Source organism: Alligator mississippiensis, chromosome 6 (assembly GCF_030867095.1).
Source record: "Alligator mississippiensis isolate rAllMis1 chromosome 6, rAllMis1, whole genome shotgun sequence".
NCBI lineage: Eukaryota > Metazoa > Chordata > Crocodylia > Alligatoridae > Alligator > Alligator mississippiensis.
In genome coordinates, this window is record NC_081829.1 from 59,097,599 (window position 1) to 59,111,853 (window position 14,255).

The 14,255-nt window shown below is 44.6% G+C and overlaps 1 protein-coding gene across 3 annotated transcripts; it reads left to right on the forward strand.

Annotated features, from left to right (window-relative positions):
* The first annotated feature begins 1,051 nt into the window (after window positions 1-1,051).
* Window positions 1,052-11,739, forward strand: SAR1A (secretion associated Ras related GTPase 1A). Of its 3 annotated transcripts, none has more exons than XM_014609327.3 (7): window positions 1,052-1,154; window positions 2,159-2,233; window positions 6,541-6,660; window positions 6,992-7,057; window positions 8,192-8,295; window positions 8,878-9,009; window positions 10,551-11,739. In XM_014609327.3, exons 2-7 carry the CDS (start codon window positions 2,176-2,178, stop codon window positions 10,665-10,667), a joined length of 597 nt encoding a protein of 198 aa, XP_014464813.1. In that variant the 5' UTR covers window positions 1,052-1,154; window positions 2,159-2,175; the 3' UTR covers window positions 10,668-11,739. The 3 variants fall into 3 exon arrangements, with proteins under 3 accessions (XP_014464813.1, XP_059585900.1, XP_059585899.1); XM_059729917.1 differs by having other exon boundaries at window positions 1,081-1,102; XM_059729916.1 differs by lacking the exons at window positions 1,052-1,154; window positions 2,159-2,233 and adding an exon at window positions 5,321-5,997.
* Window positions 11,740-14,255: the final 2,516 nt, after the last annotated feature.

The window sequence follows — 14,255 nt, forward strand, 5'->3', positions numbered from 1 at the left end:
TCTTCCTCCATCCATACACAATGCCAGTCTACATCATATAAGCCTTAAACAAACTTCTCAGAGGAGCCAAAGGCTGCATGTTTGCCTTGTGATTCACTGCACGAGGACCTTTTTTTGCAGGAGGGATCGTGGCATTTTAAGTCAGTGATTGAAAAGTCATTGTAATTCTGTTTGGAAAAGTGCTTAGGCCTGGAGAAACTTGCATGAGCAGCAGGCCCGGTTTGCGTGTTGATTAAGAAGCTCTAGCACACTAACTAGAGTCAAAATGCAGAAAGGTTTTGCTTGAATAATGCTGTGGCTTGCAACCCTTCTTGCAAGTGCTCTAAATAAAGTGTTTGCCAAAAATCTAGGTGGCCTGCCTAGTGTTGGTCAGCTGCTTTGACAGGGGTGCTTGCACTGCATCACTTGCAAGCTCTGCCCCAGTAGTTTGCAAACGGTCTTCAATCTGCACAAGCGTTTCAGAGGTAGAGCTCCCTTCAGAGGCTCTGACTTGTAGGGGGAGGGGGTTGTAAGATGATGGCCCTGTGGAAAGTTTTACACATTTCAGGGGATAGCCCTCTGTGTGGGGCTAGGGCCGGACACGTGTGGGTCAGCTGGTGGCTGCCTGGGGCCTTCACAGAAAGGGGGCTCGAAAATGGTGATTTTACTGATTATTATTATTATCATCATCATCATCATCATTGGCGAAGGAGGGCCGTACTAAAAGTTCGCCCTCCGCACTTGAGGCGCTGGTTGGGAGCTCGACCCTACTTTGCCGCAGGGCTTCCCTAGCCGCTGCCTCGGGTACAGCCCACTTCCAAGCGCTGACGGGAGGGGAAGCGGGCCGACCCGCGCCAGCTGCGGGAGGGAGAGGTCCCTACGGCTGCTCCCGGGACTGACTTCCTGCCCCAAACGTGCGGCAGAGCCCGGCCTGCCCTCGGCGCCGGCTCGCGAGGGTCGGGGGGGGCGACGCGCTCGGGGCCCCGCCCGCGGCAGAGACACGTCACCGCTCGGCGGCCGCGCGCCCGGCCCCGCCCTGCCCCGGCCAGCGCGGCGGGCCCGCCCCGGAAGCGGCCGGGGGAGGATGATACGTATTTCCGGCGTGTAGGTGGCTGTCGAGCAAGTGAGCAACCGAGTCGGGGCCGCAGCCCGGGGGTGCCGCAGGGAGCGGAGCGGTGAGGGCCGCGGGTCGCTGGGGGCCGGGCCGGGGAAAGCGCAGATGGTTGGGGGGCCGCTCGTGCCTGGTGGGGGGTGGCCGCTATTGTCCGCCCGTGGCCGCGGGCGCAGGCGGGGTCTGGGCCTGGCGCCCCGTTGGCGCCGCAGCCGCGAGGGCCGAGCTCGGCCGCGGCCCTGGTGGAGCGGGGGACGCCTGATGGTGGCGGCCCTCGGGGAGGGGGCTGGTTTTGCTTCCCGAAATGAAGGGGCCTGTTTGCCTGGCTCAGCCTTGAGGCCGCCTCGTAGCGGCTTGTGTCGTCGTCGTCGTCCCCCCCCCCGCAGGTTGCGGACAGAGCTGTCAGGGTCCGGCTTGTGAGGAAGGGGAACGGGCGACCCTGGAGTGCACCGACTGCCCCTGTCCACAGCCCCACAGTAATTTATTTATTTTGGTGATGCTGAAACTAGAAGAGGCTCCAAGGTGCATCTCCTGGAGCTGCGCCACCAGCTGCATGGGATCATAGGGCCCTACTTTCCCCTTGCACACGATCGAAACAAGTACAAGAGATGACACTGCCAAAGGCAGCGTGGTGTTGAGTGTGATGCCGACAGGCACAGCAGGAAAGAGCTGTTGCTAACGCCAGCAGTGTGATGCTGAATGCAGTGAAGCATTGGCCTGCCAACCATTTAGCAGTGACTGATGCTACTAATACACCAACGGGACAGAACCACCCTGTTGTTGTACAAGCCATTGGTAGCACATTCGGGCTGAGACCCTGGTTGTGGAAAGTGACTGTTGGCTCAGCATTATGTGTGTGAAAACTGCCCACATTCTTAATGTTCACCCTGTTTCGGGGGTGCCAGAGTTGAACACTTAACCTGTTTTTGCTTCATTAGTACCTGAGCTTCCAGTTTCAATCGATAACTTTCCAGTACAGAGGAGAGTGCTCTCCCAGCTTTGTTTGGCTGCCTCATAAGTGTTGTTGGCCTTCTTAGCCATAAATGTCTTGTGTGTGTTTTCTTGCAGGCAGTTAATCTTCAGCAATGTCTTTCATTTTTGAATGGATCTACAATGGCTTCAGCAGTGTGCTGCAATTCCTAGGTAATTTTGCAAGCCTGGGTTACATGGGCTTACCTAAATAATTTTAAATCTTGTTAAGCTGTTGCAGATGCCGAGCAGGCTCTCAAACTGAATTAAGCAAGAGTTTAAATTAATTTGCTAATTTACTGATACAACTGGAGCACATTTTTAAGGGCTAATCAGGCTTGATTCCATCTATATTGCATTGGTTTTAAGGTGAGCAACTCAATCTCACTGCAAGTCAGTTTGCAATCCCTTTTGCAGACATGCTTACTAAATTTACCATATTAACTGGAATATAAAACAACCCTGGTTATAAGATGACCCTCCCAATAATTAGATTCTATACGTAGAAAATTATAAGAAACTTATAAATTTTCCAGGTATAGAACCACATTATTAGAAGTTTGTCTTGAAGTTCCCTTCCTACTGCTACAGCAGAAGAAATAAATCTGGGGAGTAGCCCCCTTGCTCTCTGCCTTCTTTCCCAACTTCTCTTTGCAGTCCTTAATGCCCTCCCCTATTCCTTGCTGTCATATGCTGTTCTCCCTGAGTACATAGAAGTGAGGAGCAATTTTGAAAACTGACCTTGAAATTAAACATAGGTATAGGAATTTGCATTTAGTACCCATAGAGTTAGTTTAATCAGAACTGATGCATCTCATTTTTTAAACTGCTGCAAGTTTTAGCACAGGTACTCCAGAAACACACCCCCACCAGAGTCCACAGCATTTCAAGCCATGGCAACCCCACAGCTGTGTGTGTGTGTCGGGGATGACAAAGGATGGAGCAGGGCTCATCCAGGGGGGAGGCAAAGGTTCCTGCTGCTGCCACACGCCTGGTCCATCAGCTGCTGCTGCTATCACTTGTCTGGGAGGGCACAAGGGGAAGTGTACCCCCGGATCTGCACCAGGTGGGGCAGGCTGGGGCCAGAGCTATTTCCTATGTACCCTGGCTGCAAGGCGGGTGGCAGCACCACTGGGAGCAGGGGACTCTGAGGGCATTAGGATGAATTTCAAGTTGGCTGCATTCCCCCTCTGTAGCCCTCTCCCAGTGGCACCACACCCTGCCCAGCCCAGGCTTTGTTGGGAACTGCCCTGGCTCCGCACAGATCCGGGGCCTGTTCCCAGTGGAGCCCGGCTCAGCCGCTGCCCCGGCTCCAACCCCCTGCCTGCCTGCCTCCCTCCTGGCAAGGCCTTGATCTGTACCCCTGCGCCACTTCTCCCCCCTTACCAGCTAAAGGTAGCTGTCCACACTGCAGGCGGTCTTCACTGCCTATGTGCTGTGCTGCGGCTATGCGCAGCATGAGCATTTATCAGCCTGATGATCAGCCTCTTAAGGCCAATATCCAATATAGATAATTTTCTTTATATCAGTACCAATCCGATATCGGACCAATGTATTGGTGCACCTCTAGAATATGGTATTACAGTTGGTACGTTTGTATTCTCATTTAAAAGTTTTTTGTAATAGGAGAAGGCAAGGTTATAATTAGCTTAAAATGTGTACAAATTATGACTTATTTATTTTCCTTATTTGGACATGCACTGCTTCTTTCTGTACTATTTTATTGCAAATTGTATCAAATTACTGCAGTTTGCCTTTCCCTTCTACCTCTAAAAATTGAGTCTAATCTTCCACATCCATATTGAGTAGCTATTTGAATTCTTATCGTCAGGAAAAATGAAGGTACAGATATATTATATAAACACAGGCCAGACCGAGGGAGAGGTGGGTCATGCCTGCACCATACCACCCAGGTGGGCTCTGTTGCACATGTTCCCTGGGCCCTCTGCCCCCCCCCCCAGCTCCTGGGACTTAGCACACAGGCAGTACCTCACACACGTGCACCCCCACACACACACATGCACAGTATACAAGAGTAAGATTTAATTTTTGTAATTTAATTTTTTGAGCAAAGATTAAATTTTGAGCAGTTATGCAATTGCCTCTATATACATTACTATGACGGCATTAGGGCTCCCAGTGGCGCTGCCACCTGCCTCGCGGCCAGGGTACATAGGAAATAGCCCTGGCCCCAGCCTGCCCTGCCTGGCGCAGATCCGGGGATACACTTCCCCTTGTGCCCTCCTGGACAAGTGATAGCAGCAGCAGCAGGAGCTGATGGACCAGCCGTCTGGCAGCAGCGGGAACCTCTGCCTTGCCCCTGCCCCCTGGATGAGCCCTGCTCCATCCCACACCTCCCTGATGAGCTGCTGCTTTGTTGTCTCTCTCTCTCTCTCACACTGTTTTTAAATAAAATGTTAACTATTATAGTAGATATTTGATTTTTAGTATATGATTTGTTAAAATGATATCTTCTGAAAGGTTTAATATGTGCAGCCCTTGACAGCTCCAAAACTCAGTAAGTAGCCCATGAGCCAAAGTAATTGCCCACCCCTGTTTTAGTCTCTACTGTCCAGTTTTTTGTTCTGCTTGGGTTGCCTAACTCATTGGGCGCAAGGTGTAAGCTGATTGCTAGTTGATCAGAGTTTTCAGTTATCTTAAGACCATGTCAGAGGCATCAAATCAATGGTGAGTTGGTCCCTGTAAAACCTAGCCCTTACAGTTTTTGTTAATAAAGCTCAGAATACCTTACAGTGGAAGTAAGATGTCATGTTCTCCCCATCTTCCCCAATGTATTAATGATGGGTAATCCCCTGCATAAAGCGCCCTGCATATTAAAATGTATAAACTTGTTAATATTTTTCAGGTATTGAATTTAAATATTGGAGGGCCATCTTGAACCTTTCTTCCCCTTTGCCCTCGCTACAGCAGGGAAAGCAATGGCTAGGAGAGGAGGTGGGACCCCTTGCCTTCTGCTCCACCCACTTCTCTCCCCACCCCACCCCCTGCATCCTCTGCCCCTTCCCCCTCCCCCCACCATACACTGCTTGGGGGCCTGCTCCTTCCTGGAGCACAGCACAGAAGCCCAGCCCTTGCCTGGCCTTGCGGCAGTGTTGGTGCTGCTGATTGGCTGGGCAGGGGAAAGAGCCTGACAGTAAGGGGGAGAGAAATGGGTGTGCAGCGGGGAGCAGAAGCTGCTGAGGGAAGGTTAGGAGGCTGCTGTGGGTCTGCTTCTGGCCCTGACTTGGGGTCGGGGCCAGAATTGGAGCCAAAGCAGCTGCTTGCCCCTCCCCCTCCACTTTGTATGTGAATATAAAGCAAGGGGCTTTTTCCCCATTCTGATCAGGTAAGGGTGATGTGTCTTATATTTAAGTAAATATAGTAGGTTTTAATGGAGCAAAAGAACTTGCCAAAAGCTAAGCCACCTTCTGGCACTAATTTCAGCACTGTGGCAATGGACTGTTTTACTAGGAGTGTCCTGCCAGCACCATTCCACCAAGCAAAAGATTCTGTAGTGAGATCCCAACAGGGATATCTGGGGAGTGGCAAGCCAGTGTTGCCAACCAATAGAGTGCTCTGGTCACTACTGTACCAGGTTTTGCTATGCATAGAGTGCTTATGCAAGGGGTCATGATAATATTGATGAGTCCATTCCCTGTGAAGTCTAAGAAGTCACTTATTCCACTTAGCCACAGTGGGATTTTCTAATTCTTACGTGGTAGCCAGGGCTTCCTGATAATCAAGCCCTCTTCTTAAACGGTGCTGACACTATTGGTCTCTGCAGATCTGAAGTCCCACTAAATCAGTTCACATTTGGATGACTTACCTTCACAAAGTAGGATGTTTTTGTTTTTGTTTTTTTAATGAAAGGTTAGGATCTACAGAAACTGATGGAACTATGTTCACATCACTTCATTCTGTTTCACATTCTTCCCTAGGTAAGCCAAGTCACAGTGCTATCTTCTGCTAAATGATGGTATCATAATTTCACTTTTAAGTGTCCATCTTGGGTGGCAGATTAATTTTAACCCATTATGCTTAAGAATTTTTTTCCATCTATTCATCTATTTTAAAATGGATCTAGTTAAGTGTAGATGTGATGTAGCATCACCCTTTTCAGGCTGTCCTCTCTTTCATAGGTTTGTTGGGTTTTTCGTGGGGGGGTTGTTTTTTGAGAGGTTACACTCTTTATAGAAATATGTTTAAGTTCATGGTGAGGGGGAAAGTCAGCTCATAGAAAATGTCTAGTGTAGTGGCTCTATTTTTTACAGTCCTGCCATAACCATAGCGTCAGTTGTGTATCTCATGCTCTATGCTTGGAACATTTTGGAATACAGTGTTTTACAATATTATTCTTAGGAGTTAGTGGATTGTGTTATTGTTGGTTGGTATATAATACAGCCATATGGATCGCACTTCTATCTGAAACAAAAAAAACATCTGTTTGATTTTTCTACCTTTCCTTCCCTTGCGCCATACAGGGTTGTACAAGAAATCTGGAAAACTAGTGTTTTTAGGATTGGATAATGCAGGGAAAACCACTCTTCTGCACATGCTCAAAGATGACAGATTGGGTCAGCATGTCCCTACGCTACATCCAAGTGAGTTTAGCTAGTGATCTAGTTTAACTGGGTCCATTGTGTACAGGTTTTTTTTTTGTTTTTTTTTTTGGGGGGGGGGGGGGGGGGTTCATCTTCTAAACGGTTCATACAAGGAAATACTGACCTGTAGTCTTGAAAGATGCCTCAGTCTTGTGCTTATAATGTAGAAAGACTTAGACTTTTAAAACTGACCTTTGGGAACAGAGGTCATCAGTAATTCTTTGGGTAATATATTACTTATACATTCTGTATCTGATTTTTTGCATGCACATTAAAAAGGTGGGGGTGCTTATAGCTGCAACTGAGCTAAATTAAGATGTCTTTTTCTTAGCATCAGAAGAGCTGACAATTGCTGGAATGACTTTCACGACTTTTGATCTGGGTGGGCATGAACAAGGTAAGAATATACTTCTTGGCATGGATGACAGAAGAAGTGGAAGTGTTTCATGATGACTTAGTTGAGTGACTTAAAGTTTAGTCTTTAGATGGATCAGATTTTTTTAATTTATTTTTTTAATCTCAATTCCAGCATTTAGAATTGTACATGTCCTTGATATGCAAGGTTAACTATCTCTTTATTTTTCTACAGTTCCATTTACTGTATCAGATGCATCTTAGTTTGCAGTTCTGGAAGCTTGCAAAAAGAGAGAACCACTTTCATTTGGTTCTCTTTTGTCTTAAATCTCACCTCTTACCGTATTTGTTAATGGAACTAGACTATTGCAATCTGAAGTTGGTTCCAATGGACTTTAATCATGAACCTTACTCAGTTTCTTTAGAATGCCTAAAGATGATCTGAAAAGTTTTTCTGCTTTTTTCCTTAATCTTAATGCCAGGTCTGGACTCCCTGCTCTTGTGCAGGGTCTTCTCTGGGTCCTTTTTGTTGATAGAATTTAAGCCTCAATTGAAAGAATGAGATGCTTAATTAAGATTTCTCTTCTTTAAAATTTCAGTGACTGAAATCAAATAGGCTTTTAGTAGTGCTTGTTTTAAACTAAAAATCCCTTCCTTCTCAGTTGTTCAGCACTTTTTCTCAACCCTTTAAACATCATTATAGCCAACATTCCAAATTAGACTAGCCTTGAACTGTAATGCTTAGAGAAGCTCTCTAGGTATTGTGCCTCTTGATTCAGAGGCATAAGTTATGGGGGCTAGGTATAAGAACCTGGACAGAATAAATTTACATAAAATAGTTAACTGTTGCTGTGGCTCATTGACACATGAGTCGGTATGAAAGCTTTTGCCTCTATGGACCAGTTAGTCTCTAGGGCACTACCCTATCCTGCTTTCTGCATTCTTAGAACAGTGAGTATCAGGCAAAAATCTCCTTACATTAGAAAATGAAAGAAAAAGGTAGAATTGACACTTCTCCCATGCAACCTTGCAGCTTTGATTTGTTCTGTTCATCTGAAACTTTTAAACTGCCTCTGTGAATTGAGGGGAAAAGATTCCTGTTGTTTCTTCTGGGTGTAGGCATCGAATCTCTTCAAAATAGCATTTTCACAGGGATGTTTGTCCTTTTCTATTCCAGCTCGTCGGGTTTGGAAGAATTACTTGCCAGCAATTAATGGTATTGTCTTTCTGGTGGACTGTGCGGATCATTCACGTCTCATGGAGTCCAAAGTTGAGCTTAATGTAAAACTTCCACTTCATAGTTTGTTTGTTTTTTTTTGGTCCTTCTCCCTTATGTCTGAGCCATTGATTGGTACAATTCCTCTTCTTCTTTGGGCTAGACCTTGGTGTACAACAAGGTCTAGGCCTCAGATCTACGTTCTTTTTCCTCCCTTAAAAATTTGGCTTGCATTTTCTCAGGTTCATCCTGATTTCCTAATATGTAGGTGTTTTGTAATAGGTAACTAAACCAGTAAGGTGTTGATAGATGAGCTGTTGGAGAGTCACAGGAAGATGTTGCATTTCTTACTATGTTTGCATGATTAATATTTTTAAAATGGCTAAATCTTTATACATTACATGGGTCTCTAATCAGCTATTTTTAGAATGGCCTGAGGATTTTTAAATAATCCACACATTTTAGATAATGGCCGTCTTGAAGAGGCTGTTACGGTGACACTTCTCTTATGAGAGGAGTTTTCTTTAAAATAGCATAATTCAACTGACAACAGTTTATGACCATCTTCTGACATTAGAGCAAAGAAATACATTTTTATAGATAACTTTTTTTAATACATGAGGTTAACACTTCTGTCTTTCCTACAGGCACTAATGACGGATGAAACGATATCAAATGTGCCAATCCTTATCTTGGGTAATAAAATTGACAGACCAGAGGCCATCAGTGAGGAGAGACTGCGGGAGATCTTTGGGCTTTATGGACAGACCACGGGAAAGGTAAAGAAGAGCTTGAGCTGTTAGTAAAACTTGGGTTCTATATTACAGAATGAAAGCTTCTTTAAAAAATTCAGCAGGAGTGCAAATCAAGCATTGGTGACCAGATTACTACTTGAAATAACATCTGGACAGGCTCTAAAACAATAATGCTAGTGGGAATTCTAGGCAGCTGAGACTTGCTATATGTTGTAGAGCGTGGGTATTTGAGAGATTAAAATAATGTTTCAGCTTGGAAGCTTTTTTTAACTGTTCATCCAACTTAAATGAAGTGTACAAGTATTTAATTAATAGCTTTTATGCTGTTATGAACAGCAGTGTTGAAAGGTAACTCATTACAAATGCTTAAACATATAGGGCAAAAAACTGCATCCAGTTCCTGTAGAACGTGCACAAGCTATATATATACTCTATGTACTGCAGTTTTAAAGCAACAGTTTATATTCTCTTTATATAGAAATGCTTGCACCGATTTTTATCTCTTTTAAGGTTTTTGCTTAAGTGGTCCTGTTGCTCAACTGCTAGAGTTTTAGCTCTCTAGTTGGGCAGCTAAGTGTCTAGGTTGATATCTTTGCTATTAATATTGGTACTTATAGGACTTTCTAAAGGGTGGGCAGTTTATTTGGGCTGGTGGGCCATTAAAGGAGGTTCAGTGAGCTGTTGCAGGTCAAGGTGGGAGTAAGCAGGATTGATTTTTATCCAGCCTCGGGTCTTTCTGCCTTGCACCCACTACCAGGGGTGCCAGATGCAGTGGGCGGGCATGCAGGCAGTGTCTCTGGGACCCCCATAGGCAGGGCACACATGGCTGGGCAGATGAGACGGGGCAGCAGGTAGGTGGGGATGGGGATTGCAGGGTAATGACAGTGCAGGGCTGGGGCAGGGCTGCAGTCCACTCCCCACTGGCCCCTGCAGTAAGTTCCACGGGCAGGAATGTGCGGGAAGTGGATCCAGACTGGGCCCTGGCCCTGTACTGTCACTGCCCCAAGATCCCAGGCCCAGCCCTACCCATTCTGCTCCTAGACACTGCTCCATGCTGACCCACACCCCCATCCTATCTGCCTAGCAGAGTGTGCCCTTCCCACAAAGGTCCCAGGCAGGTCCCCATGGAGACCCTGCCCTCCTGCTCGTTTGGACACCTCCTTGTGGTAGGTTGTGGGGGAATGACCCAGGGTGCCCAGGCAGCACCAGGTGGTATGGGCTGTCAGGAAGCCATCTGGCTGTCCCCACCCTGCCATGTACCCAATGGCAGCTGGACTGGCTGCCAGTGCCATGGCCCAGGTCACACCTGGTGCTGGGCAGAGCTGAGGGACCCACCACGGGCTGGATAAAATCCCTTGGTAGGCTGCATCTGGCTCATGGGTTGTATTTTGTCCACCCCTGTTCTAAAATTACATAAATCTGGAAAATAAAATTAAGAAAATCTTGGCCAGCTGGTTATCTTTCCCTGAAGATAGGGAGGTGTATCTTTTGGCACCTGTGAATTTAGTGCTTGAATTCTGACTACTTTATGTTGATTTCCACTGATTATTTCATCTTGATTTCAGGGTAATGTGCCACTGAAAGACCTGAATACACGTCCCATGGAAGTGTTCATGTGCAGCGTGCTGAAAAGGCAAGGTTATGGTGAAGGCTTTCGTTGGCTATCTCAGTACATTGACTGATAAATGGACAGACATAGTCTTACTCCTCTGGACTGATCCTGTTCACAGCTTCCTATGGACTTTTCTATTAGAACATGGAAGGTTTTCCAACCACATACTGGCATTGACCAAGAGACTCCTGGTTTTCAGCTATCCTGTTGCACAGTGGTGACACAACTCCTTCTCTTTTTTTTTTTTTCCCCCCCACATGACTGGGAGAGAACGCAGTCTGCACACAGGTGCAAATTGTCCCTTTCAGTTGCCATCGTTTCCCATGGAAACCATGGCTTTCAGTTACAATGGGGCTGGGGTGCAGAATTTCAGCACACTGCACTGTAGCAGCTGAAAGAACACGTCTCACCACTGTGGCTAATTGACTTAATAAGAAAGCAATTATATTTTTTAAAGAAAGTGTTAATGTAAGCAGTGTCCCTTCTAACTTTTTAATTTAACATTTGTTGTATTTGGTCCAGAGTCTGTTAGGGTTTTTTAAAACATATTTAATGGTATTAGATATTTCCCAAATTACTGAACAAAGCATCATGATATAGAAGTCCTCAATAAACATGGATTTGGGCTTAACCGATCTGTAGGATGGTTGTGCTGTGTCACATTGTCTGATCGTAAAGAGGGTGCTGTTGACTGACTTGTGCAATCAAGGTTTTGGGGTTTTTTTGTGTTTTTTTTTTTTTAATTCACAGGGATTTTAGTTGTGGGGGTGGGGGGAGGGAAAGGGCACATAAGCACACCTGTTTTTGTTGCTGCCTCATGTTTAGGTGTTTTGAATTAAATTACCAACCTCTGGTCCTTAAAGTGATGACCCATCAGCAGTCTTTCTACCGTGGCAGGTTCTGTTTACTGGGCTCACTCTACAATGTGGAATGTTGCAGGGTTGCAGTGTACTATAACAGTAAAAATCATGAGGTGGTTGTGTGGGGTTATTGTAGCATGAAAAGTGTTCAACACTTGCATATCTTAAGTTTATTAATGTAGACTAAACCAGTTTATTTTATATTTGGCAGATTTTGTCTAAAGTTTCATTGCTGTCTAGAGCGCCTCTTTTTCAGTTAAATAAAGACATGCCTTTCTCTTCGAGGGTTGGTGATCCTTAGTTTAAACTGATCAAAGCTCTAGTAACTGGCAAGCACCCTTTATTGGGGGAAGGATCTGAACTCCGATATGTTGTAGTGAAAGGTGTCTGAGAGAATCTTGTAAAAACTTGTCTACCATGTGCCTCCCTCACCCTTCCCTAGCCCACTTATTGGTTATATCATGAACTGCTACAAATGGAAACAAGAATAATCCCAGCTGTGTGTGTTCTCTGCTATCAAAACTTGCTCTCATTCATTCTATTTACTGTGGGGATTATACTGGTGTAACATGGGAAATAGATTCAACTCTGAGCTGACCTAGCACTTTATTCCCTTCACAAACATTTGTTATTCCTAGTAAGGGAAAATGAAACACCCTTTTAAAAAATATATTCAGTTATGTATTTCCCAGGCTTTCTGAGAGTTGTCACTTCTGCAAGTGGTTTTAGCAAACATTTAAGATCATACACTTGAAAAAGTAAGACTCTCTTACCATGAACTAGTTTTGTGTACTCAACCCAGCTTCTGACATTTGAATTTTTTTGTTATGATTAGCATTGCCATCCATTCTCTACAGAAGCACAACTGAAAAGCAGCCTGCAGTAACAGGTTATAGTGTAGTGTCAGAAACAAGTCAGTTTTTTTCAATCAGAAATGGGCTAATGTGCTGCAATAATGGTGTTTACTCTTTATTTTGGCCTAGAGTCTAACACTGTTACTTATTTAGAAATCTTTTATCCTTCACATTTCACTAAGTTAAACTGAGCCTTCCGTGAGGCAAAAATTGAATGGATGGCTGATTGTTTCCCCCTGCCCTTTTGGTAGCAGAAATTTGACTCTAACTCACCCTGGGATATATAGAGAGCCTGTCTGCCTCTAGAATTTCAGGTGATTAAAACATAAAATGACTGCAGTGTGTCCCCATTGGCGTTTGTATGCAAGCCAAGGTCACAGAAGTGGTCTCCGTTGGGTTTTTGTCACTTCATAACGTGTATAAGGGTTCTAAGAGCATTTGTGGAGCCAAGATTGTTTGTGGTTTTAGTACAAAGATGCTGCTGTGAACCTGACCTTCATCATAATGGTTCTAGTTATGAGCTGAAGAAGACTGCCAATCTCTTGCTCAGTCAGAAACACTACAGTATTACATTTAGATTCTTTAAGATAGTTTGCTGTGACTCGCAGTGCATAAGGGTGGTAGGTCTCCTAATTCCTGTTAATAAACAGAAAACCCAGTAGTTCCAATTATCTAAATGTACTATGGCTCTGCACTTATAGTGTCTAGAAGGTTGGTGCCCTGACATAGCACATCCTTCTGTGAAGGTGGTGTCTCTACCACTGGAGAAAGAGAGAAAGCAGTAGTAAATAACTCTGATCGTTTACTCTGTACACCTATAGGGTACATTCCCTATATACAAATACTTGCTAAAATGTTTTGCTGTAAAGTTTTAATATATACTTCAGGAATTGGGGTACAGATAAGTTATAGTAAACCTAGGTAACTCTTAAGTCGGTTGTAGAAAAGTGCTTGCTTTAATTTCCAGAAATGGGAGAACTATACATATTTTTGCAAACAAAAACCCATCTGTATCCAAAGCATTTTAATAAAATTTTTAAAAAAAATCAGTCTAGACTTGGTGAATGGGTTCTGGTATGTTGTATACAAGTAGCAGAAGGAGATTGGATGTGATGATATAAAATTGGATTTGGAAGCATGGGGAACAAGTTGTAAGGCTTAAATGGAAGCATGCAAAAGCATGCCATTCAAAAGCAAAAGAATACATGAGGTGTATGCAAAAATTGCTTGAGGAACAGGTGGCTCTGTAGCTTATACTTTTATCAGTAGAAGTAGAGCAAATCATGTATGCAAATACCTTGGTTTCAGATCTAGAAAGGATGCATCTAGAATGAAGGTATAAACAGTGCTGTGCAGAATGCAAAAAGCCTCTGAAGTGTAAAATTGAATTTGGACAGAAGATACCGTGTGTAGATCAAATTCAGGTGGAAATAATGCTTTGAAATGTGCACAAGAGAAAAATGGTAAAAGAGTGTTTGCCACGTAGGGATGGTTCCCCCAGTTCAGGTGGCTTGAAAATGTACAGGGAGTGGGAGATGCACGGGGACCTAGTAAGAATGAAGCTTAGAATGAGAAATGAAAGCAGAATGAAGTTGAATCTAAGATGGAGACATCTGAACTGAAGCTACTGAACTGACTCCAATATACCTTAAAAACAATGCAAGAGTGAGAACTGTGCAGGAAGCTTATGTAGTATTAGCCTGTGTGTGCATGAGTCTGTGGCAGACAAACTGCACTTACACTTTTAACAGTTTTCTTCAAAAGATTTTACACTTCAGCATATTTCTGAACTTTTGTAAGTGATAGAGAGAAATTGGATGGGGGCGGGGGTGAACCATGGCTGCTGTAGCTCCTTTCCAATGTAGGGCTCTGATGGTACATCTTGTGCTTGACATACTATTGCTTTTTTTTCTTTGTAGGGGGGAGGTTGTTTTTTGTATTCTG

Bases quoted from the DNA above. Each gene is read 5' to 3' on its own strand.
- SAR1A (XM_059729916.1), top strand. From the start codon at position 5,877: ATGACTTACCTTCACAAAGTAGGATGTTTTTGTTTTTGTTTTTTTAAT. The intron at 7,058-8,191 runs GTAAGAATATAC...TTTCTATTCCAG, and splicing joins TCTGGGTGGGCATGAACAAG to CTCGTCGGGTTTGGAAGAAT. The intron at 9,010-10,550 runs GTAAAGAAGAGC...TCTTGATTTCAG, and splicing joins ATGGACAGACCACGGGAAAG to GGTAATGTGCCACTGAAAGA.